This window comes from Salvia miltiorrhiza, chromosome 5 (assembly GCF_028751815.1).
Source record: "Salvia miltiorrhiza cultivar Shanhuang (shh) chromosome 5, IMPLAD_Smil_shh, whole genome shotgun sequence".
In the NCBI taxonomy this organism is placed as follows: domain Eukaryota; kingdom Viridiplantae; phylum Streptophyta; class Magnoliopsida; order Lamiales; family Lamiaceae; genus Salvia; species Salvia miltiorrhiza.
The window spans coordinates 43,675,681-43,702,054 of record NC_080391.1 but is presented as its reverse complement, the minus strand read 5'-3'; the positions used below and the strand labels follow the sequence as shown (position 1 = coordinate 43,702,054).

Below are 26,374 nucleotides of genomic sequence, written 5' to 3'. Positions count from 1 at the left end.
CGAATCATCTGCCCTCCCACGCCGGACTCCATGAAGAAGGTTCAACGCAACCTAGCAAGAAGAACAACCAATTTCAAAATCAGATTTTCAATTTCATCCTCTGCCAGTTAGAAACCAGCTTCCCAAGCTCCTACGTCTTCACCGTGATCTTCCGTCTCCTCTGCCTAGCCGCGATGCTCTGCGCGGATAAGTTGCCGCCGCCGCTCGCTTCTTTCTTAGCGCTCTCACATCTCCCTGTGCGGAAATCCAGCACAGGGAAGTCCACTGGCATAAGTGAGGTCGTCGCAGAGAAGAAAAGGGAAGAACGGCATGCGGGGCGGTGCCGGAGGTTTTTGCGGAGAGGGTGAAGGGGTATACCCCCATTCTCGACCTTGGCCCAAATACACCCCCAGAGTCCATAAAAAAAATGTGCATTTAAACCCAGCAACTTAACGGCATTAGACGGCCGTTAACTTGTTGGGTTTAAATGTACAATTTTTATTGACTCTGGGGGTTTATTTGGGTCAACATCGAGAATGGGGAGGATACGTTCTAGAGGTGTCTTGTTTAGGGGGGCATTTGTACCTTAACCCCACAAAAAAAAACATAATCCATTTTTTTTATTTTTTATGAAGATAATATAATCCATTTCTTAAAAGCTAAACTCATTAAATGATAAGGGTGTAATCGAACCGAGCCGAACCGAATAGTGGTATGCTCAATTTCGATTGTTTAGTATCGAATCGAATCCCAAACTACTTACCGAATACTTTGAGGCTCACGAGCGGCTCACGAGCCTATACGAACTTTCTAAATTTATATTTATATTCAAAATATTGATTATTTTATTTTAAAAATAAATTATTTTATTTAAAATAATAAATATATTAATTATTTTCTTATGACAAATAAAATTAATTAGAGATTTAATTCAATTATTTTTACTTTTAGTGGATAAATATAAGTTGTATATACTACTCCCTCCGTCCCACGAATCTTGACACGTTTTTCTTTTTAGGCCGTCCCACGAATCTTGATACATTTTCAAATAAGGTATTAAATTATTACATTCTCTCTCATAATTTATCATTTTTATTACATTCTCTCTCCTACTTTACCACTTTTATCTTAAAACACTAATCTACAACTTCTAAATTCCCGTACCGAAATCAAACGTGTCAAGATTCGTGAGACGGAAAGAGTAATAATTTATATTTTTCAAGCTGAATCACTTGACGAACATGTTCACGAGCTAACGAGCCGAATACTACTAATCTCAAGTTGGTTTGTTTATTTATCGAGCTTCTCTAAATGAACTTGCATGAGCTTTTTTCGAGTCGAGCTCCAAATAGTTCGCGAGCGACTTGATTCGTTTACACCCTACTAAATGACCTCGAAAGAAAATTATGCATATGAATATATAATCAACTACCAAATTAACTTTTGTAATTTCAAATTGATCTTCCATTGATTCAGCACCAAAATGGACCAAAAAGCAACAGCAGCATGCGCTACACCTCACTCTTCACTATCATTACACACCTCTACTTAGGAGACCATATAATTAACTTGGGTCCATTTTTGACTTATGAAAGGTTAACTTCTTCACCATAAAAAGAATATATTCAACACACAAAATTCAGACAAACTCCCTCATGGGACAGAAGAAAAGCAATCTCTGCTTCATCTTGTTGTTGCAGTTCACCTCTTTGATCCACTGCTTTGCTGAACCTTTGGACACCATTCTTCATGACCATGCTCTGAGAGTGATGAGTCAGAAGCGACGGCACTCAGACGAGCTCTACGACGCTAGGCTCCCTAAATATCTAGCTGGGATGAAGCTTTCTGTGGTAGGGCTCAGAAGCAGAACCCTATGGACAAAAGGAGCCAATTTCAGCAGCTTCCTCATTCCACCAAAGACTCTTCCTGTGCCTTATGTCAAGAGAATACTCATAGTTTACCACAATCTTGGTAACTGCTCTTCTTCATACTACAGCCTATCAGGTTACTCACTCTTGACCCCTGTTGTTGGTTTTCTGGTCTATGATGCATCCCATTTGAGCAGCAAAAACTTGTCAAAACTCGAGCTCAACACCAACGGAGAGACTATATCTATTGCGTTTAACAAATCATTATCAGCTAGAGGCAAAGAGGGGACGAAATGTGCTGCATTTGGGGCTCTTGGGGACGTCTTACTAAGTGACTTGAGCTTGCCTAATATATGTCACAGCACAAGTCAAGGCCATTTCTCTATAGTAATTCCAATCAAGAAAAGGCACAAGATGTCTTTGTTATGGATTCTAGGGTTTGTGGCAGGATTCACGGGGCTCGTCCTAGGAACAGTGGCTGTGAGATCTTTACTTTGTAAGAGAACTCAAGAAATGGAAAGAGAAGCAGATGAAGGAGAGTTTCTGAAGACTTACTGGATAGCTAGCAGCAAAATGCCACAAGCTCAAGTGACAAGAACTCAGCCTGTTCTTGAGAGTAAAATTCTCCCAAATCCAAAAATGTCTTGGTATGCTTAGACTATTCCTTCTTCTTTGATTTTTCCTTAGAATACTCTCTTTCCATTCAAGGATCTCCCTCCTCTTGTAATCTATCAAAGTTTCGACATTCTTCCCCCACACTGTTCCCAGGTATGAACAACTCAAAGTTTCGAATTGGGATTCCTAATGATATAGTAGAATGATTATTTGCAGAGTACATGTGAACCAATCTATCATACACAGTTATCCTTGATGGAAGGAGAAGATACCGGCATCTATCTCATGGTCAATAACCAGAATTACAGCCACATGATTGTTCCAAGATTCACCAAAAAATATCCCAAACTACATTTGAATCTACATCTCCTAATGGCAAAATCACATAAAACAGGTCACGAGGGGAACTAAACAACTCAATGCAATCAAAAAAGATCATTTCGAATATCAAAGGCATGCTTCTCTTATTAACTGCATACGCAACAATGCAAAGCTACAAAATATTCTTGTGAACAACAAATTCTCATCAAGGGATACAACTTCAATTCAAGCTTAATGCCTCAAGAAAACCATAGGAATACCACTCAAACCTCTTCTCCACTAGACTCTGGCTTTGCGAGCAAGCTTGGACCACTCGGTGTGATATGCTCCCGGGCGATCAACCCTCTCATAGGTATGCGCTCCAAAGTAGTCCCTCTGCGCCTGCACAAGGTTAGCAGGGAGCCTACCGCGCCTATAGGTGTCGAAATACTGCAAACTCGCGGACATTCCAGGCACGCTAACGCCCTTCTGAATGGCCAACCCCACAACCCGCCTCCAAGCGGCCTGCCTCTGCACCATCTCCCTAGCAAAGTCCGGGTCTACCAACAAGTTAGCTAGCCCCGGATTCCTCTGATAAGCATGCTTGATTCTGTCCAAGAACACGGCCCTGATGATGCACCCGCCTTTCCAAATCCGCGCCAGCTCCCCTAGATTCAATCCCCACCCCTTCTCCAAACTCTTAGCCCTCAACAGATTCATTCCTTGCGCGTAACTGCATATCTTGGATGCATACAACGCCTGCCTAACATCATCAACCAACTTCTTCTTATCAACATCCCCCACATTGTTGATCTCCTCCTTCAACCCTTCCTTGCTGAAAATCTCCGAGGCCGCCTCTCTCTCCTCCTTCAACCCGCTCATATACCTACTGTCCAACGACGCAGCAATAGTGGGGGCTGCGATGGAGAGCTCGGCAGCCTGCTGCACGGTCCACTTTCCCGTCCCCTTCATCCCCGTCTTATCCAGAATCTTATCCACCAAATGCCCCGTGCCAGATTCATCATCCTCCACCTTAAAGATGTCGGATGTGATCTCGATCAAAAAACTCTCCAGCTCGCCGCGATTCCACTCCCCGAAAATCTCGGCGAGCTCCTCGTTTCCTAAACCCCCAACATTCTTCAACACATCGTACGCCTCCGAGATCAGCTGCATATCGCCATACTCGATCCCGTTATGGACCATTTTCACGAAATTGCCAGAACCCCCTTCGCCGATGTACGTGACGCAGGGGCCGTCGTCAACCTGTGCGGCGACTTTCTCGAGAATATTGTGAATATTCAAGTAGGCGCGGTGCGAGCCGCCGGGCATCAAAGAGGGGCCGTTTCGGGCGCCGTCTTCGCCGCCGGACACGCCCATGCCCAGGTAGAGCAGGCCGTTGGTGGAGGCGTCGACCATGCGGCGCTCGGTGTTCTCGTACCACTCGTTGCCGCCGTCGATTATGGTGTCGCCGGGCTCCATGTAGGCGGAGAGGGCGGCGATGGTCTGATCGACGGGCGCCCCGGCCTTGACGAGGATGATGACGGAGCGGGGCTTCTGGAGGGAGAGGACGAAATCCTTGGGCGAGTAGTGGCCGGTGAGGGGCAGCTGGCCCTCGCGGTGGGCGCGATCTAGGGTTTCGTCGACTTTGGAGGTGGTGCGATTGTAGACGGAGATCGGGAAGCCTTTCTCGGCGATGTTGAGGGCTAGGTTCTGCCCCATCACGGCTAAACCCGCGAGACCGATTTGTGATAGCGTTGCTGACTCCATTTGTAGGTTGGTGGTGGCGCCGCCGCTGATTCTTCGGGATTAGGCAAAGCAACGGCGAAATCGCAGAGAAGCTAGATTTGGGGGGAAGTTTAGAGCTATGGAGTGAGTGAAATATATATATATATATATTTATTAGTAGATGAGCCGCCGGAGACGGGGGAAATGACGGAAATGCCCTCAGAGGTTTGAATAAGGCGGACCCGTCGAGGGAGTGAAAGGGTGAGATGACCTGAGGTGGCAACGAGGGGCTGTCTTTTGCGGGCTGCGATTATATCTATGCGCCTCCAAACGGCGTCGTTCCTTCTAGGGGTTGCTGCTAAGTGGGACTCACCCTCTTTTTGGTGCCTCCTAAACTATCTTAGATTGGGACACCCAACTCACCAATTACATTCAAACTTTCACATCTAAAATATTCATAACTTCTTCAATTCACAATCGTCGTTAATTATGATTCATATTATTTTCAAACTGTTAGGCTGTTAAATACAAATTCTAGGATTTGCAACGCAATTTAAAGTTTTCGGCAATAAAATTTTTTGATGGAACATGCCTAAACTGTTTCATGTCTACTATATGTATATGAGTTGTACATAGTATGTACTAAGACCATCTCCAACCATTTACACCAAACTTAAATCCATTTTACAGTACATGTCGCTTTCAACAGTAATTCTACTTCAACCATTTACACCAAACTCAAACCCAAAAGAATATTCTTTAAATATTCTCTTTCCTCCTACTTATTATACTTCTTCAATCATAGCTATATATTTCTTTCAAATTATACATTCGCCCCAAATTTTTGTAATTACTAATTTCATTATAAAAATAAATATTATATCAAAATTAAATTATTATTATTATTATTATTATTATTATTATTATTATTATTATTATTATTATTATTAAATAAGCAAAAAAATACAAAATTTTAAAATAAAATTCATTAAAAATTACATAACTTGAAAAATAAAATACAGTAAACAAACCAACATACACATAAATTAATATATTCTTTCCAAAAATGTCATATAATTAAAAGTTAATCTGTTTTATTGTTGCAAATTAAAACTCTAAATAAATAAAATTAAATACCTAAATTAACAAACACAAACAAAACAATCAAATTATTAAGGGGGGTGTATTCGTTCAGGATTTTTGTAGATTTTAAAAGTCCGTGGATTTTAAAAGTCTATAGAACTCTCTCAGATTCTTCATGATTTTAAATGAATTCCTGCCCAAATTTTTAATGAATTACCAAAAATTTGACGTGATTTCTACGGATTTGAAATCCACAAATCCAGCGAGCGCTGGGATTCAACGGGCAGTAGAGAGGAACCCAGCGCCCGCTGGGAGGATTTGACGTAATTTATTACAAACAAATTACATTCTTGTTGCTTTTTCAGAACAAGGAATAGAAAGAAAATATGGAGACACCAACTAAGCATTATAAACTCCATTTTTCTACATTTGCAGAACCAACAGTTGCTGCTAATTTGAAGACATGAACAAATAATCCTCACATCCCTTTACCAACCTATGTTCTAACTAGTGAAACTAGAAACCAACACCTAAGCTAAAGCGATAATTATAAGTTATACCTAGTTTGATTAGCTGAAGAAGACGAAGAAAACAGTTGGAATGCTAGAACACAAGAGAGAATTTGCTGCTGTATTAAAAAATGAGAGATAACGTAGAGTACAAGAGAGCACGTATGTCCTATTTATAGATTACAAATGAAGGGTAAAACGGTAAATTCATCTGTGGCGCATGCGCCTTGCGTGTTTGAGGGTAGAATGGTAACTGTGCCTTCACGCGGAAGACTTCCCCGCACTTTCCAGTGATTCCGCTGTTGAAGAGCATTCCTCTGGCGAGAACAGCTTCTCTGCCGGATGTAGTTCCTCTGGTGGAGATGACTTCTCTATCGAGGGTGACTCCTCTGGCGAACATGATTCCTCTGGCAAGAGCCATTCCTCTGGTGGGTGAGATGTCTCTGGTGGATAGGATCCCTCTGGTGAGAATGATTCCTCTGACGAGTGCGCTTCTTCTGCCATACTCGTTCCGCTGGTGGGGCCGATTCCTCTGATTTGCATCATTTCCCTACTCTGCACATATCACTCCTCATCACTAACATAGCAACTTTTAGGTTGTGCAGGTTTGCCATGACACAATTCAGGCGGTTGTTTCAGGTCCTTAGCAAAATGGAGGCCACAAATATATCTTCTAAATATATGATTTCAAATATCTAGCTACAAACAATTTGCAATCCAATAGCAAATGATACTATACATATCCTTGATTAGAGGTTCAAATTTCTCTGCAGTACAAGAAAAATGCACATATGATGAATAGGTAAAGAATAGTCTAGAGTGAAGAGTTAAGAACTTCGAATTTCCTTGCACTTTCTAAATTCCAACATATCTTAAAAGCTCCAAAGTTGTTTGAAGTTTCTCCTATAACTACTTTGTTTGGGCCCAAAAACTCCCCTAAAATCACTATAGAAGTCCACATTTCATCATCAGATGACAACATAAACAAAATCAACTTCAAACCAATAGATAAGCACATAATTCATAAGCAATTACATCACTATACAATGAATTAGAGAGAGAGAGAGAGAGAGAGAGAGAGGGAGACCTGGGGATTGATAGGGCCATTGAGATCATCTTGAAAAAGGAAATAGAATAAGTCCTCAAGGGTGAAGGCGAGGTGCTTAATCTCTTGTTGGAGGTTGTGGTGGTGGCGGCGGTGGAAGACGTGCTGCATGATATCCTGCACGTCCACGGCGGGGCAGTTGTACGTAATCCTCCTGGTGCTGCACCATGAACTTGAGCAGCTGCTCCGCCGTCATCTGCTGCACCCCCGCTGTGAACCGCCAGAACGCCTCTCTCACGTCCGGCGGCGGCTCCGACTCGCTGATCTTGAACTTCTGGTTGAAGCACCCGAACATCTTGTAATAATTGTAGCTCCCCATTTCCCTCTCTCTCTAACTACCTCTTTTCCTCTCTTCTTACCCACCACGCAGAATCTCTGCCTGCATGTATACATATACATCATCCGCGATTATGTATCCATAATAATCTCTATCCATTTGGATTGTTTTTCCTCGGTGTCATTCTCGATCAAAATCATGTAAACATGAATTCTACAAATAAAAAAATTCGAATAAAGAAAATTGAAGGGGAAAAAGGATGAAATCAACGTGGTTGTGGTTTTGGTTTTTCATCTGATTCCAATGCCTCATTCTCATTATTACGCGGCGAATTGTTCTTCTGTTTCCTCAGTAACCATCTGATGAGGTTTTGGCTTATCACCTCGCCTGGCTCTGTCTCATCTGGTGTGAATGGAATGGTTTTGACATCATCAGTATGTCCACAGCTACTTGTTAGTCCACAAGCACATGTTTCTTCATCCAGCGAGCGCTGGGTGTGCGCTGGCTTCTTCAGCCGCGTCCGGCGAGCGCTGCAAACTCTCAAGATTTGAATTCTCGTGGTCCGAGCTCGGATTTGTTCATGTGTATTTTTTGAATGAAATCCATGGAAATCAGTCCAATGATAAAATCCGTAGATTTTTAAATACACCCAGATTTTCATAGACTTTTAAAAGTCTTGAACGAATACACCCAGATTTTCATAGACTTTTAAAAGTCTTGAACTAATACACCCAGACTTTAAAAGACTTTTAAAAGTCTTGAACGAATACACCCAGATTTTAAAAGTCTATAGAAATCTATTAAAGTCTTGAACTAATACACCCCACTAAATGAAGACCGACTGAAATTACCAAACTAAAAAAAATTAAACCCAGAACTGAAAAATGCCAAATTAAATGGTACTCAACTAATGCACTAATTTCTAAAAATTAACACAATTTTAGTCTTGTAGAATTCAAAGTTTGGCCGAGCAATTTTTGTGGATTTCATTTCAATTTTCAAATTAGAGTCCACTTCCAAAGCCTAATTCTTAATTAATACAACCAAATAAGTCTAAAACAATAAATATAAAAGGGAGCGCTAATTATTTCTTCCAACCAGCCGTTGCACAATTCTTCTTCTTCCTTTTTTTTTTGGGCGCCGCTGCACAATTCTCCATTTTCATCTGCTCTTCTTCAACAAGATATAGTACGCTATTCTTCAACAAGAAGACATCTTCTCTGTTAGTTATCCTTGACATCATTTAATGATACGCAACGGAAATACAATCAAGGATAAGATCTAGATTTATAATTATATTCATGTGTAGAGATAAAACATACAACAGTTGGAATAACTTACTTGTTGTGCGGTAGAACGATCGTGACGTTTCCTGCAGTTGAATCCACTACTAGAGGTATCCACGTGTATGCAGATTCGATGTAGGAACAATTCCAAGTGCAAGTTTCAATCACAGAAAGCTAGGAAATCCTGATTGAATACTATATTGCTCTCTGTGTTTTTCTCTCTTGTGTTTTCACGTGTCAGACAAAAGAAATATATTCTTGTTCTTATATGACTGATAGCCGCCTATTAACCCTAGATTAATAGGGCCGGGCCTTTTCTTTTGTCTACAATTAATTAGTCCAATAGCCCAACTAATAACTAATTAATTAGGTTATTAGAATATATCAAATATGGTGAAGTATGATTGAACGGATATAGATTTAATCGGTACATTATTGTTGGATTTCGAATTATACCTAGTGTTGTTTGGAAGAATGAGAGAAATGCAAAGTTGAGAGCACGAAAGTCTAATTGCTGTAATATTGCAAGTGAAGATAACGTAGATTACAAAGAGCGTATGCATGGCTATTTATAGATTACAAGTTAAGGGCAAAATAGTAAATTTATTGCTAAAACATGCGCCTCGCGTGGTCGAGGGTATAAGAGTAAATTTGGCTTCAGCCGGGAGATTTCTTCGCTTTTTTGGTGATCTCTCTAGCGAAGGCCATTTCTCTGACACGGGCCATTTCTCTGGCAAGTGTGGCTTCTCTGGCGAAAGCCATTTCTCTGGTGAAGACCGTTCCTCTGACCAAGACCGTTTCTCTGGTGAGGTCCGTTTCCCTGACAAAGGTCATTCCTCTGCTCTGCATATATTACTCCTCATCAGCTACTCCCCCCCTCTGGTCTGACTAGTTCGCTCTGGAGCAGAGTAACCTAGTTAGAGTGTTCGCCCGCGTGGCTGACGTCATTCGCATTAACAGCCCGTCCCTTCACAGTATACTTTTCCACTTTTCGAGGTTACTTTTTCACCCTTGTGTCTTTTCGTCTCTCCGTAGGAATCCTTGATCGTCGATTATTTCCCTCGTGCCACGTGTCGATCATCCTGCTAGTTGGTGGTTGCCCGCGTACGTTACATTTGGGCGGTTCAAATTTCCACTATTCATCTTCTCCACTTTTACTTCTCGTAATTTTCTCTCGATTTCCGGCGATCCTCTCCCTGTCCCGGCGTATTTCTTGCGACCCTTCCGCTCCAGTTCCTTTCGCCGACCCTAAAGAGTTTTTGACTTAGGTAAATCGCGTATCCTCTTCTCCCCGGTACTTGTTTTTAGCGTAGAGTGTTTTCTGAATTTGTTGGTGCTCTGATTGAGCGTGAAACCCTAAAATTTCTTTAAGTTTTTTTCGGTCATGGCCTCTTCTTCCGGTGCTCAACCTGACTTCTCCCCCTCCCCTTCTCCCTCTTCTTTAGCTTCACCGACTTCTTCTCCCCCTCCTTCTGACCCTAGCCAACCCCAGGATTCCCCCGCTTCTTCTGAGCCTCTCCCTTCTACTCCCAAATCACCCAAGATTATTTCTCCGTCCCGCTTAGGTGTTGCGGAGATGCAGAAGATTTTTGACAAATGCCAACGTTCGGAGGGTTTGACTTTTGAGCCCTATTCCAAGGCCTCCGAGCCTTTCACCAAACTACACATGAACAAAATCCCCCTCTTCCGAGCCCAAGTCGAAGCTGGTTTAAGGCTTCCACCTCCTGCCCTTCTAGTACAAGTCTGCAATCATTTCCGCATCCCCTTCTTCCAAGTGGCCCTCTAGCTCCGCTCTCCGGAGGTTGTTTGCTTTCCACATCCTCTGTACAGCCCATGGTATACAGGACACCGCTACATTATTCCTTCAAACCTAAACCCTTAGGTGGCAGGGCCACCCTTTGTATAGTTTTGCTGCCCGCAAAACCTACCCCACCACTTTCCTTAGTTCACTCAACTCCCACGACAAAGGCTTCATAGCCTTTTATTGTTTTGTGAAAACCAACCGGGGTTCCTGGCGTCAATTCGATGCTCAGGAGCTGCTATGGCATGAGTCTCGGACCAGCTATAAGCCTCATGCTCTGGGAAAGCCCACCAATTTTGAACTAGGTGTAATTGGCTTCCTTAACACCATGAATAGGGAGGATCCTCTTCCATGTAAGGAGCTGGCTGAGAGTAATTCGGCCTTAGCTGCTACCGGCTTGTTTCCCCTATTTTCCCGCCGCTCTATAGGTAAAATTAGGTGTTAGTAGATATGCACAAATTACTTATTACCTTGCTTTTGTTGATAAAGCCATGTTTGTTTGCAGGGATGTCGTGGAAAAATAAGTGCAGAGCCGAGTTTGTGGCTGACCGTCCCTCTGGCGAGGGGGAACAAGGCTCTGGCAACCCGCGGACTCCGGGGTGGTCGTCCCCCAGGCGGCACCCGATACTCCTGGGGAGATCACCCCCGTGCAACATTTCCTCCCAGGCAAGGGGAAGAATATGGAGGTGCTATCCATGTTTGGCCCGGACAGCCAGGGGGCAGGGGGCTCTGGCTCCGGCCAAATCGAAGGGAGATCCGCCATTCCAGTGGTGGATATTGAAGATGATGTGCCCATATCCCAGATAATCCACAACATTGCAACTCCCAATTCCCGCTAAGTCCAAAAGAAGAGAAAAGCTGCCACGCTGGCCCTTGCAGAGAAGAGGCGCAAGGAGAGCCTGCAAAAGGCTAGCAAATTTGTGGACCCGGAAGTCGGGTCAGCAGGTGAAGCGGAGACAATCTCCGTGGATGCTGAAGGGGGCAAGGCGCTGGCCTTGCCCGCAGGGGAGTCAGAGGCCTCTGGCTCCAAGCCAATCTCGTCCTTGAAGGGGCGAGATTTCGTCCGCACCTTGCTTTCCCATTTCCACCCCCAGGATAGGAAAACCACGAGCAAATTGAAGCGGACGACACTAGCTAACCAACTTTTCCAGTTGGTTCTTCAGGTACCCTGCATTATTTACCATGTTTAAATGATTCTATTACTAACCTCTCGATTTCTTTGCCCTAACATTTTCCCTTTATTTCTCTATAGCTGGAGTCCCGAGCGGGAGAGATCATCCAGTGTATCGATGACTACGATGCACTGGAGAAGGACTTGGAGGCGGAGAAGCGGCGGACGGCACAGTGCGACGAGGAGGTTGCGGGTACAGTGGAACGGTATAGCAAGGCCGAGGCGGACGTGGCCGAGCTGCAAGCCCAACTTGCCCAGGCGGATGTGGAGAAAGCCTCTCTAGACTCTGAGCTGGAGAGGGCTAAAAAGGAGGGCTACGATAACCTCGCCAAGTTCCGGGCGAGGTATGATGAGGAGTACAAGGAGGCCAAATGCGGCTGGAGGCGAGCTTGCGAGGGTGCTCAGAACCGGGGCTACGCGCTGGGGGCCCGGGACCAACGCTTGGAGTTTTTTCTCTCTCCCCAGGGTCAGCAGTTCCTGGGTATGATGTTGGAAGGTACCCTGGTGACCTTTCAACGGACTCCAGATTACCTGGAAGGATTCGCCCCCATCTTCGTCCATGTGATAAAGCAGACAGCGACGAAGGCGGCGGAGATGGTGGGTGCATCAGCGGAGCAGGTTGCTGCTCTGGATATGGAGGTCTTGATGGACAACATCAAGGATGAGGATCTGAATAGGCTGTTGGGGATCACTGCTGAGTCCCCAAAGAAGCCTGAGTGGTGGTACCCAGTTTTGGAGAAGGCCCTCTCCCAATTTGCTTTTGAGGTTTGCTCTGAACCGGCGCCTGCTGCTTCCGTATACCGGCCTCTCTTCTGCGCCTCTCTGGTGAAGTTCGTGAACCAGCTGAGGGGTCAGGCTGGTGACAGCTCCTTGGGGTTCTCGCAATTCAGCATGGAGCCTCCTCTTCCTTCCGGCTTCCAGGCCTCAGCCTTTGAAGATCCGGCCTCTTTCTCTGCCGCGGTGGACCAACTTTATGCCCTATACAAGGATGAAACAAAATATGCGCAAGAGGCATTGAAGTTGTTAGACGTGGAAGCTCGTCTCCCCGCGGTGAAGGACTTTGGCACGTTGCCAGTGTTTGAGGTAGGGGGCCCTCTAGTGAAGCCTCTGATGCCGCTGCTCCTGTTGTTGTGCCTCCTCCCACTGCTGCTGCTCCTGAATCTGTTGTCCCTGCTCCCTCCTCCTGACTGCCATGCTATCTCCTCCTTGCCTTATCAAAATATTTGTAATTTCGGACTTGTAAATACTTGGCGTTATTTTGATCTCGATGTACAGTCTTGCCGCCTTGGCATTATGAATGAAATTTCTTCATGACTCCTTTCTTCCTTTAATTTCTATGCTGAATCTGCATTTATTCGTCCTTCATATTGCTTTATTGTTTGTTGTGGTTGATGTGAACTTGCATTCCAGGACCTCGAAATGTGACCCGTGTTTTTGTTGCGTAGAGTAGGATTCTTGTTTTTTGTTGAAGTGTTTATGGTTCCTCTAATTGGTCTCCCTTTGACCAGCTTTCCTGGTTATGCTTTCCTGTTTGATTCCTCTGGGTGATCCTTCTAAGTGATTCCTCTGATTCCCCTTTCCGGAGGCGTCTCTGTTTCGTCCCTCTGGGGTTACTCTGACTCCACTTTCTAGGATTTCTCTGACTCCAGCTTCGAGGGTTTCTCTGACTCCTGCTTCGAGGATTTCTCTAACTCCTGTTTTGAGGGTTTCTCTGACTCCTTTTCTAGCCATTCTTTTACCGCTTCTCTTTGAGCCATCCCTCTGCTGCGTTACTCTGCTGCTTCCCTCCTTGCCGGCTGGAACACTCTGCGCGGAGCATGGAAGACCCGGGGGGTGCAACCAACTTTCGCGGCTTACGATTAGACAGTAACCCTCTGCGCGAAGCATGGAAGACCCGCGAGGTGCAACCAACTTTCGCGGCTTACGATTAAGAGAACACCCTGCACGGAGCATGGAAGGCCCGTGGGGCGCAACCAACTTTCGTGGCTTACGGTTAAGAGAACACCCTGCACGGAGCATGGAAGGCCCGGGGGGCGCAACCAACTTTCGTGGCTTACGGTTAAGAGAACACCCTGCACGGAGCATGGAAGGCCCAGGGGGTGCAACCAACTTTCGTGGCTTACGGTTAAGAGAACACCCTGCACGGAGCATGGGAGGCCCGAGGGGCGCAACCAACTTTCGTGGCTTACGGTTAAATAGTAACCCTCTGCGCGGAGCATAGAAGACCCGGGGGGTGCGACCAACTTTCGCAGCTTACGATTCAAAGAACACCCTGCACGGAGCATGGAAGAACCGGGGGGTGCGACCAACTTTCATGGCTTACGGTTAGATAGTAACCTTCTGTGCGGAGCATGGAGGACCCGAGGGCGCAACCAACTTTTGCGGCTTACGATTCAAGTGATTCCTCTGCTCTGCCCTCGGCCCTGCCTTTGGTGTTTGTTTTTCCCTTATCTTGCTAAGTAGCAATTTGAATTTGTGAATTGTGGATTGTGGATATATACCCTACACCCCCCTCTGGTGACATGTGCAATGCTCTGCATGAACATGTTAAGTAAAATATGTAATTTGGAAAGCAATGAATTAAAGTAAATAAGTCAACACCAGGGAATTCCCTAGAACCACGTATCCGATTTTATTGATATCATGGCCCCGAACCCCTGTGGGAAAAAGAGTATTCGGTCTATAATTTGACATGTCATTGAATCAATGTTATACATAGAATTTTTTCAGAGTATTGATATTCCATGGTTTGGGGAGGGCTCTGCCGTCTGGGTCCGACAAAGTGTACGCTCCGCCGCCCAGGACATCGGTGATGATGAAGGGACCCTCCCAATTAGGCTCGAACTTGCCCACTGGCTTCAGTACATCGGCCCTCTTGTGGACTAGATCACCCTTGGCTAGCTTCCTTGCTCTGACCCGCTTGTCGTATCCCGCCTTGATGATGCTTTTGTACTTCGCTGCTCTGACTTGAGTTTCGTCCCTCTGTGCTTCCACAAGGTCAAGTTCTGTTCTTCGGAGTTCGGAATTTTGCTCTGTATTGTAGGTGGTGATGCGGTATGACTCCAGTCTGGCCTCCGCCGGTACTACTGCATTAGATCCGTATACCAGGGTGAAAGGCGCTTCTCCGGTTGCTGTCTTTGGGCTAGTTCGGTAGGCCCAAAGGACAGTGTCCAACTCCTCAACCCACTTCTCTCTGCTCTGACTCAGCCGCTTCTTGATTTCCTCGCAGATTGATTTATTTGCTAATTCCACTTGCCCGTTTGCTTGTGGATGAGCCACAGACACGAAACGTTGGGTGATGTCCATTCGGTCGCAGAAATCAGCAATCCTCTGCCCTGTGAATTGGGTTCCATTGTCTAACACAATGATTCTAGGGACTCCGAACCGGCAACATATGTTTCGCCAGATGAACCGTTCCACTGTTACCTCATCAATTTTCGCCACAGCTTCAGCTTGTACCCATTTTGAAAAGTAATCCACCGCCACTATGAGAAAACACCTGCCTCCTGGTGCGGTGGCAACTTCCCGACGATATCTATACCCCACTTATAAAATGGGCATGCGGCATACATGACCCCCATGGTTTTCCCAGGAACATTGATTCTCCCAGCATGTCTCTGACAAACCTCGCATTTGCGGACGAATTCCCTGGCGTCCTTGTTGACATTAGGCCAATAAAACCCTGCACGAATTATTTTTTGTACGAGATCCCTGAATCCCGTGTGTCCACCACAACAACCTGCATGAATTTCTTTTAAAGCAAAGTTAGCTTCTTCAGGCGATAAACATTTTAACAGGGGTTGGGTAAAAGATCGCTTGTACAGTTGATCATTGATCAAACAATAATTCTCGTATCGAGCCCTCTGATTAGATTCTTTGCTCAACCGTTCCCCCGTCTTAAGAAAGTGTATAATTGGGGCGCGCCAGTCATCCCGGATTTCCACTGAAAAGACCTGTGAAGTCCCCATTTCTCTGGTGTCGCAGAGCAGCGTAATCTCATCATTCCATGTTTGTTCCACTGCGCTGGCCATTCGCGCCAACAAGTCTCCCTTCGTATTCTCTTCCCGGGAAATCTGCTCGATTTTAAACTCCATGAACTTTTGCTTCAGTTCATTGATTTTGCAGTGATATGCTTTCATCCGGTGTTCTTTGATATGATATGCCCCTGATAGTTGCTGAGCTACCAACTGGGAATCGGTTCTAATGATAACGCACTCGGCCCGCAACTCTGATAAAATGTGCGCCCCTCTGACCACAGCCTCGTACTCAGCCTCGTTGTTAGACAATTTGCAAGTGAATTTTATGGCGAATTGATATACCTCCGAGCTTGGAGAAATAATATGCACACCAATTCCGCATCCCTCCTTTGTGACCGACCCATCCACAAAAGCTATCCAGAACTCTTGTACCGGGCGGCGAGTAGTTTCCTGAATGAAGTCCGCAAGGGCCTGCGCCTTAATAGTCATCCTTGGCTCATACTCCACGTCGTACTCCCCTAATTCCACAGCCCACTTCACCATTCTCCCCGACGAATCTGGCCGCCCCAACACCTGCCTGAAAGGTAAACCAGTTCGCACCACTACCCGATGTGATAAAAAATAGGGTCACAATTTTTGTGCCGTGACCATGACTACCAGAGCAGCCTTTTCAATCTCGGAGTAATTCAACTCAGGGCCCTAAACGATCCTGCTGACAAAGTAGATTGGTTTCTGATGACTCCCTTCCTCTCTGATAAGTACAGAGCTGACTGACTTCTTTCCCACCGCTATGTATAAGTACAATGTCTCTCCCGGGACTGGCTTAGTCAGAGTTGGGAGCTCTGCTAAGTAAGCCTTGAGATCCTCAAAAGCTGTTCGGCATTCCGCTGTCCACTGAAACTTAGTCCCCTTTCTCAAGATTTTAAAAAATGGCAAACTCCGTTCCGCTGATCTTGAGATGAACCTGCTCAAAGCAGTGATGCGCCCATTTAGAGTTTGTACTTCCTTGATTCCCCGGGGTGGTGTCATATCCATGATGGCCTTGACTTTATCTGTATTGACTTCGATTCCCGCGGGAGTGACTTTGTATCCCAGGAATTTTCCTGTAGTGACCCTGAAGGTACATTTCGCTGGATTGAGCATGAGCCGATGCTTTCTAATGACTGTGAATATTTCTTCCAAGTCAGAGACATGATCCTCCGCCCTGACACTGCGCACAAGCATGTCATCAACATAGACTGATATGTTTTTCGAGAGTTGTTCCTTGAAGATTTTTTCCATCATTCTCTGGTACGTGACCCCCGCATTTTTTAATCCGAATGGCATGCTTCTCCAACCAAAAACCGCACAGCAAACAGCAAAAGCTGTTTTAGCAATGTCCCATCTGTTCATCTTCACCTGATGGTATCCCTGGTACGCATCCATCATTGACAATAAAGCACAGCCCGAGGTGGAATCCACAAGCTGATCGATCCTCGGCAGAGGATAGTGGTCTTTGGGACAGGCGGTGTTTAAATCCCTGTAATATACACACATGCGCCAGGTGTTTGTTTTCTTTGCCACCATCACGGCATTCGATATCCACTCTGGATACTGTACTTCTTCGATATGGCCCGTGTCCAGCAGCCCTTGGACTTGTTCCCTGATCGCGGCATCCTTCTCGGCACTGAAATGCCTTGTTTTTTGCTTCACTGGTTTGATCTTAGGATCCACGTTGAGGCAATGTTCCGCCAACCCTCTGTCTATTCCCTTCAGATCGGCCGTGCTGAAGGCGAATACGTCCGCATTTCTGCGGAGGCATCTGACCAGTTCCTCTCTGACTTGGTCATTCATGGAAGACCCAATCTTGGTCTGGAAACCTTCCCGCCCAGGAAATAAGTCTATCATGTTACATACATCGCTGGTGGAGACCAAGGCGGCCTTCTCTGTACTATCCAGATCCTTTAACAATTCCGCCAACTCCTGTCGCTCTTCTACCGGAGCAGTGATTTCGCCCACTTTCCCTTTTTTCCGAGCGTCTGATCCCTCTGTTATTCTTTCCCTTTTCTGCCCTGAAGAGTGTGTAAGTATCTGCACATGGCATGCTTTCGACATTTTCTGGTCGCCCCATACTTTTCCCACTCTTCCCCCTCCGATGGGGAATTTCATTTTTAGATGAAACATGGAAATGATTGCTCTGAACATCGTCAAGGCAGGGCGGCCAAGTATCACATTGTAGGATGTTTTCGGCATGTCCACTACCAGGAATCGTATTACCCTGGTCTTGCTGGCATCCGCATTGCCAAGGCTTAACGACAACTCCATAAAACCTATTGGCATGACCATTTCTCCCCCAAACCCAAATAACGGGGCGTTTGTTGGTTCAATGTGGGCTTCGACTCCCATGTTCTGGAGGCACTCCAGATATAAAATATTCACCGCACTGCCCGAGTCTACGAAGACGCGATGAACAATGCAACCGGCTATATCTGCCGTGATAACCAGCGCATCGTCATGCGGATACATAAGCGTTCTCAGGTCCTCTGCCCCGAAGCTGATGATCGGCTCTTCCGCCGCGCCCATAATCTCCATCACTTGCTTGGGATAATACCCTGATTTCACTTCTCGTACAACCTATTTCTTGGCCCTGTTGGATGTGGGTGTCCCATTTTCCCCAAAGATCATGTGTACTTCTCTTCGGTACGGGAAGGGAGGTACCCGACCCTCTGCTCTTCCTCTGTGGTTATCCCAATTTTCCTCTGGCCTTCGGTCCCAGTTATTCCCCTGGTCCTGTCGGGGCTCATTTATCTGCTCTGGCCTCGGACCATGGCCCTCATTCCCTCGGGCTATGAACTGATCCAGATTTCCCTGGCGTACCAAAAGCTCCAGTTGATGCTTAAGGTGTCCACAGTGCTTAGTGAAGTGTCCATAAGAATTGTGGTACTTGCAAAATTTGTTATTAGGGCCCTGCTGTGGCTGCCCATCCCTGTAAGTCCCCGGCGCTCTGAAGAACGGTTGGTTTTTGATCAGGTGAAAGATCTCTTCCTGCGGTTTGTTCAGTGGGGTATACTCATCAAAATGGTTGACCTCATTCACAGTGCGCTGTTGGCGCGGTGGTCCCTCTGCTTGGGGAGGAGGTACCCTTGGGGGCAATCCTCTGAAGGGAGCCCGGTCTTGGTGCCTGTTGTTCCGCTCTGGTGCTTTCTCGGCCCTCCTGGCCTTATGCTTGTCATTTTCAGCTTTTCGTGCCATCCTGGCATCCTCCAACTGCAAATATCCAGACAATCTAGCCATGATATCGTCAAAATCCCTTGCCGGTCTGATTTGTAACTCATCAAAGAAGAGTCCCGGTTTTTGAAGGAATATAAAACTGAATTAATGCTCCTTTTGCCCGATGATCGTTTCTTGGATTATTATTAATTCATCATAAAACGATTAAATCCTAACATGCTCCTATGAATTTAACAGCTGCACATAGGTGTTAGGAAAACTTACTTGAGAATCGGATGCACAAGCTGTTGATGATCGCGTCGAAAGAATCTGACTCCAGCTCTGATATTCTCGACTGTATCCCGCTCAATTCCCAACGTTGGATGGACAACGAGCTATGGAAATTCCCAAGACAGAATGACCACTCACGTTTCCTGCGCCTCTCTCTGCTCTCAAAAACCCTAATTTTATCAGTCTATTTTCCTGAGAGCTGACAGCTGTATTTAATAATACAGAAAACTGAGAGGGGGCGCCAGTTTCTAGGTGAGGGCCGAAAATCTGCCCTACTTGGGCTAGGAGACATTGGGCCAGCCCAGGGACCAGATACAAGGAATAAAGATGAGCCTCAAATAAATTAATTTATCTATGGTCAGCCCAGACCATAATTAATTTATAAATATCAGTTCATTCCACTAGAGAACCGATACTGACTTACCCCTTTATTGTCGGTGATGAGTCGGGGCTTGTATTTAGACTTATTAAATCTCCGTATTTAAAATATCCGACATCCATTAATTAATTAGAGCTCTGACAGCTTAAATTAATTAATCTCTTAATAATTCCTTAAGCAGTACCACTCAAACTTTATTATTACGCCTGAACTTAATCAACCTGCAGGGTTTAGCGTAATAAACCTTATTGAGCTCCTTAAGGGGATGTCATTATCCTATACCGGATACGGGTACTAATACAGATAATCAAATATCATATATTAACCGCTATCACCCAAGATACAGAGTACTCGAGTTAGTATATAACTTTCACCCATAGTAAGTCAAAGTGATATACGAATTAATATATATATCTGAATACTTATTAGTATTAAGATTTATAAGTCACCGAGATCTTGATTCTTCACTTAAGTCAGATAGAAGAATACATCTCAAACTGTGATCCTATCAATACGTAATGACGTACCAGTATAGACAAGTAGCCAAGACAAACTACTTCCATCTATACTGCAGCCTAAACCAATAACTTGTCCTAGAGTTATTTCGGCTGTGATCATATTATATCTCTTAAGGTTATTCCAATTATATGGTCTTCTGTGATCTACAACACACCATATAATCTACTTATACAGAGATAAAGAACATACATATGCAATCATGAACACAATCAGATAGGAGATAAGAATAGTGAAAACAGGAATCATTGTATACAAGCATAAAGTTCTTGCTTTCAGTATACAAATCCAACAATCTCCCACTTATACTAAAGCAAAACTTTTAGTATACAATGTGTCTAAATACTAGCTATTACAAAAACTTCACTTCATCTCTCCCACTTATACTGAAAGTTTTTCTCTAAGAGGGTGGCATCAACCGCAATCCCATCCCTCGAGCATGCTTCTCATAGGTCTTTTGCGGTAAGCTTTTCGTGAAAGGATCAGCTAGGTTCTCCAATGTGTCAATCTTTTCTACTAGCACATCTCCTCTGTTTACGATTTCTCGTATGATGTGGTACTTTCTCTCTATGTGTTTTGACGCCTTGTGGCTCCTGGGTTCCATAGAATTTGCCACTGCACCCGAGTTATCACAATAAACTATGATACTCTTAGGCAAATTAGGGACCACTCCTAGATCCAAGAGGTAGTTCCGGAACCATACAGCCTCTTTTGCAGCTTCTGAAGCAGCTACATACTCGGCTTCCATGTTGGAGTCTGCAATGCACTTCTGCTTTGCACTTCGCCACGATACGGCTCCACCTCCCAAGGTAAACACATAACCAGAGGTAGATCTCTTCTCATCCCGGTCAGCCTGGAAATCCGAATCGGTGTAACCCAAAGGAAATAAACTGTCTGACTGGTAAACTAGCCTATAATCTCGAGTCCGTTTCAGGTACTTGAGAATATGCTTTACCGCAGTCCAGTGTCCTGGTCCAGGGTTCGACTGATATCTTGCAACCATGCCAACGACATAGCAAATATCAGGTCTCGTGCATAGCATCGCATACATGAGGCTACCTACGGCGGAAGCATAGGGTATCTTCCTCATCTCCTCAACCTTACTAGGCGTCTTAGGACACATGTCTTTAGATAGAGGAATGCCATATCTAAAAGGTAGCAAGCCTTTCTTGGCATTTTGCATGCTAAAACGAGCAATCACAGTATCAATGTAAGACGCTTGAGATAAGCTCAACATCCTTTTCTGGCGATCACGAACGACCTTGATCCCCAGGATGTACGCTGCATCTCCTAAGTCTTTCATTTGAAACTGTTCGGATAACCACTTCTTTATGTCTGATAATAGCTCAACATTGTTGCCAATGAGGAGGATATCATCTACATAAAGTGCAAGGAAAACCACGTCACCATTGGCATCTAAACGGTACACGCAAATTTCGTTCTCACAACGAGTAAATCCATAGGATTTAATGACCTCGTCAAAACGTTTGTTCCATGACCTCGAAGCTTGCTTAAGTCCATAAATGGACTTCTTAAGCTTCCACACAAGATGCTCTTCGCCCTTCTTCACAAACCCTTCAGGTTGCTGCATATAGATGTCCCTTCCTTCTTCAAGGAAACCGTTTAGGAAAGCGGTCTTGACATCCATTTGCCAAATCTCAAGGTTCATGTGGGCTGCTATGGCAAGGAGTATTCGGATAGACTTGAGCATGGCAACCGGCGAAAAGGTCTCATCATAATCTATACCCTGTTCCTGGGTATAACCTTTCGCCACCAGTCTAGCTTTAAAAGCTGCGACTTCGCCATCCGCATCTCTCTTTCTCTTGTATACCCACCTACTACCTATAGCTAAAAAGCCATCTGGTAGTTCGGTCTTCTCGTATACATCCATAGCACCCATGGATTCTATCTCAGAAACCATGGCTTCGTACCAAGAATCTGCATCCTGATCTTTCATCGCTTGTCTATAGTTATCAGGGTCGACATCCTTTTGTTCATCAACAGGAAGAAGATCCGAAGATTCTCCCAAGAACATAAATCGATCGGGTTGAATTACAACCCTCCCACTACGACGAAGCGGTGGTGGTACAACTGTGACAATGGTTTGTGCAGTATCCTGTGGTGCATTCACTTGCACACTTGGCTGGGGTGATGGAATCGCCTGTCCATTGCCTTCGATTTCTTGAAGGACAATCTCGGACTTAGACTTGTGATGTTTTTCATAATCGTGTTCCAAGAATCGTGCGTTGGTGCTAACAACCACTTTCTGATCCTTCGGATTATAAAAATAACCACCTTTCGTTTCCTTAGGGTATCCTATAAACAGCATTAGTTCGCATCTCGGCTCCAATTTCCTCGCTTCCTTGTCTAGCACGTATGCAGGACAACCCCATATCTTTATATGATTCAAGCTGGGCTTACGCCCTGACCATAACTCAATAGGAGTTTTAGGAACCGATTTGGACGGTACCCGATTCAGCAAATAAACTGCTGTTTCCAAGGCATATCCCCAAAACGAAATAGGCAATGATGCATAGCTCATCATAGATCGTACCATTTCCATAAGAGTCCTGTTTCTTCTCTCTGCTACGTTCTGTTGGGGAGTACCCGGTGCAGTCAATTGGGATGTAATCCCAGAATCTGACAAGTATTGCTTGAACTCGTTCCCGAGGTATTCGCCACCGCGATCAGACCGCAATGACTTGATAGATTTACCCCTATTCTTCTCCACTTCCGCCTTGAATTCTTTGAATTTCTCAAAGCATTCAGACTTGCGTTGAAGTAGGTAAATATACCCATACCTTGAGTAATCGTCAATGAAAGTGACGAAGTACTCATACCCTCCACGAGCTCTAGTGGACATCGGTCCACACAAGTCAGAGTGAATCAATTCCAACACATGCGAGGCCCTATTCCCCTTTGCCTTAAAAGGCCTTGCCGTCATCTTTCCCTCTATACAGGATTCGCAGGTTCTAAATGGAACCGCTTGAAAATCTTTCAAGATTCCATTTGAAACGAGCCTTTGGATCCTATTTAGATTGATGTGGCCTAATCTTAGGTGCCAAGTATGTGTATATTGTTCATGAGAATAATGCTTCCTCTTATTCGGATTTGGAAGGATTTGTGATGTAGATGCAACATGGACAGAGTTGTTAATTGGACATGTAATAGTATAGAGAGAGTTGTTCAAAATTCCAGAACAAATAGTCTTGTTATCTCTCATGATAGACACACCCCTATCAAAAATAACAGAATATCCATTCAAAAACAATTTTGAAACAGAAATAATATTCCGCCGAAACTCCGGCACATATAAAATATCTCTCAAAACCAAAATGTCATCACCAAAACATAAAGATAAATCTCCAATAGCAACAGCTGCGACCTTCGACGCATTGCCCATGGAGATGGTGATCTCATCACTTGCTAGCTCCCTTGTTGGCTTGAAGCCCTGCAAGGTGTAACAAACATGGTCAGTTGCCCCCGTATCCACTACCCACGAATGAGTAGAAAGCGAAGCTAAACATGTTTCAGTTACTAAAACTTGTGACGTACCTTGTCCCTTTGCCTTGAGCACTGGACAATCTTTCTTCCAATGCCCAACCTTGCCGCACTTGAAGCACTTTCCCTTGGCCGTTGGCTTGTTCACGCCGCCGGTAGGGCCATCTACTTTGGCTTTACCGCTCCCACTAGCCTCATGGTCATGCTTGCCCTTTGGACCTTTCCACTTCTTTTTCCCGCCTTTCGACGAAGAAGCAGATCCCTTGGCAACAACAAGGACCTCTTTCCCATGGCCCATCACTCCCTCTGCCGCAACTAGAGCATTCAACAACTCATTAAGAGTGTAGTTGACTTTGCTCATAACGACATTGAGATGGAAGTTCTCATAGGTTTTGGGGAGAGTATTGAGGATGATATCGACCTTGGCTTCGCCTTCGATACCCCCTCCTAGCAGATCAAGCCTGTCAAACAAATTTGTCATATGCATAACATGATCGTGCACAGGACTGCCCTCGCTCATCCTACAAGATAAGATTTCTCTCATCAAGTTAAAGCGAGCAGACCTCTCGGACTCCCCATAAACCTCCTTGAGGTTTAACATGATGGTCGCCGCGTCATCCATGACCTGATGCTGGAGTTGCAAAGTTTGCGACATAGTCATCATAATATAGCACTTGGCCATATTATTCGACTTGTGCCACCTTTTATGCGCCTCACGTTCCGCATCAGTCGACTCATCAGTTAAGGCCGCGGGACGTGGAGTGGTAAGCACAAAACTGTGCTCATCAGCGTCAAGTATGTACATTATATGGCGTTTCCATTCGGTATAATTAGGACCGATGAGAGGATTGTTTGCTAGAATGTTAATTATCGGAGACATAGACATATCTGAAAGTAAACAAATAAACATGTAAGAACATGAAGCACATAATTCGTAACAATAATATTGTAACCTTTTGATAAAACAATATTAATGAAACCTCCAACGGCTCAAAGAATTCCATGTGCAAGCCACGTGGGGTGGACGTTTACACACGAACTCCTCAACCAGACTATTTACCTAGTCATTTAATTTCTATCCATGTCAACTTAACCTTTTGACAAAAGAAATCAATAGTTGGCACCTTAACTAGACCATATCATCATCAAGAAGGGACTCCTTTGGGAGTTGTACATTGTACTTGATATGATATCTAAGCAATGACCACATTTTAACCTTAAAAATTAAATTCTCGAAATTAGCATACTCACTCGGACCATGCCGCTTTCAATTTAATTTCCTTGGTTATCTTATTTAATACCATTCTCCAAAGTACTTGTGAAAAATTATACAAGTAAGCCACGTGGGGTGGACGTTTACTGCATAACTCCCACTACTTTAATGGTTTTAAATATTTTTATAGAAACCTCTTCTGACAAACTTATGAAAAACAAATATGAAGTAAGCCACGTGGGGTGGACGTTTACTCACATTGCTAATCACTTTGTCTAGAGACCGCATGTGGAGGTCTAAAATAATTCTAATTAATTAAAATTATTAAAACTGCTTAGTCTTTTAAACTTCAAAAGGTTTGTTCATGCTCAAGCACATAATCCTAAACATGCTTTCTAGAACGCAACATGTAAAACATGCTCGCAGAATTCTAAAACATGCTTAAGAAAACGGTAAACCTACTAGCATGCTCGTCTAAGCGCAATTAATAAACAAATATTAACAAGCAAAGACGTGCAAAAGCAGGTAAAGAGCATTAGGGATTAACAACCACGACATGCAAAGAACAAAATTAAAGAATTAAAATTCTTCGTGACCCATTCGTGGAAACCCAACATCTAGTCTATTACAAAATAAAAAAGAAAAACAGGCCCAAAACTTAAAACGCAGCCCGAAAACATCAAGCCCGTCGTCGGAATTAGGGCTTGGGCCCCTTAGGATTTGAGTTGCACCACCTAGGGTTTGGAACCCTAGGAACCGCCGCCTCCTAGCCTCGACAGCAGCCAAACCAGCGCGGCAGCAGCAGTCCCGGCGTGGTGGCAGCCGCCTCGGCTTGGCAGCCTCGGCAGTCCTCACGCACAGCAGCAGGTCCGGCCCTCGGTGCTTCCGGCAGTAGCAGCGTACAGCGGCAGCAGGTGCGCACAGCCACCAGCACCCGGTCGACAGGTTCCAACAGCAGCAGCAACAGGTCCTCGGCGATCTCGGCGGCAGCAGCTCCAGCGGACGACAACAGCAATGGCAGCAGCGGCAGTGTGCCGCCCGCCAGGCGAGCAGCGCGCAGAGCGCGCAGGCGCGGCCCTGGGCGCGCACCACCCCTGCCGGTTGTTTCCAGCCACTCGCCCAGCCCTAGCCGAGCCCATTTCGCCATCAGCGCGTGTCCAGACCAGAGAACAGCAGCGGCCGCGCGGTCGCCTGCCTGGGCGCGCTGCGCGCGGTGTGCATGCACCCGCGCGCGCGCTGCCCAACGGCGCCCGCAGCCCCTCGCTCTCGGTCACCCCCGCCTGACCACGATCTGGCAGCCTCGGTGACAGCAGCACGCGGTAGCGTGGCAGCCTGACCAGGCGCGCGCAGCACACGGTACCGAAGCGCCCGTGCGCGCGCGGCCCTCGGCGCCGGCAGCCCATGCCGCACCGTGCCCGTGACGTCCTCCTTACACCGTTCTTCGTCGTTGAATCGTTGTCATCTTCGTCTTGTTCCTCAGTTTTTACAGATTACAAAGGAAAAACAAATACAATTTGAAATCCTAATCTAACCACGGATTTTCTCGTGGTGAAAAAACAATTACAACGTCAAAACGATGTATCCCACGA

General features: G+C 45.2%; 3 protein-coding genes across 3 annotated transcripts; 1 reads left to right on the top strand and 2 right to left on the bottom strand.

Annotated features, from left to right (window-relative positions):
- The first annotated feature begins 1,400 nt into the window (after positions 1 to 1,400).
- On the top strand, positions 1,401 to 2,684 carry LOC131024679 (uncharacterized). Its single transcript, XM_057954192.1, has one exon. It carries the CDS (start codon positions 1,635 to 1,637, stop codon positions 2,502 to 2,504), a length of 870 nt encoding a protein of 289 aa, XP_057810175.1. The 5' UTR covers positions 1,401 to 1,634; the 3' UTR covers positions 2,505 to 2,684.
- A 216-nt stretch (positions 2,685 to 2,900) lies between these two features.
- Positions 2,901 to 4,967, bottom strand: LOC131024677 (6-phosphogluconate dehydrogenase, decarboxylating 3, chloroplastic-like). The gene has a single exon (XM_057954190.1). It carries the CDS (start codon positions 4,527 to 4,529, stop codon positions 3,063 to 3,065), a length of 1,467 nt encoding a protein of 488 aa, XP_057810173.1. The 5' UTR covers positions 4,530 to 4,967; the 3' UTR covers positions 2,901 to 3,062.
- Positions 4,968 to 14,428: 9,461 nt separating this feature from the next.
- LOC131025967 (uncharacterized) lies at positions 14,429 to 16,239 on the bottom strand. Its single transcript, XM_057955747.1, has 2 exons — positions 15,219 to 16,239; positions 14,429 to 15,054 (listed from the first exon to the last, which is right to left on the bottom strand). Exons 1-2 carry the CDS (start codon positions 16,237 to 16,239, stop codon positions 14,429 to 14,431), a joined length of 1,647 nt encoding a protein of 548 aa, XP_057811730.1.
- Between the last annotated feature and the right edge of the window lie 10,135 nt (positions 16,240 to 26,374).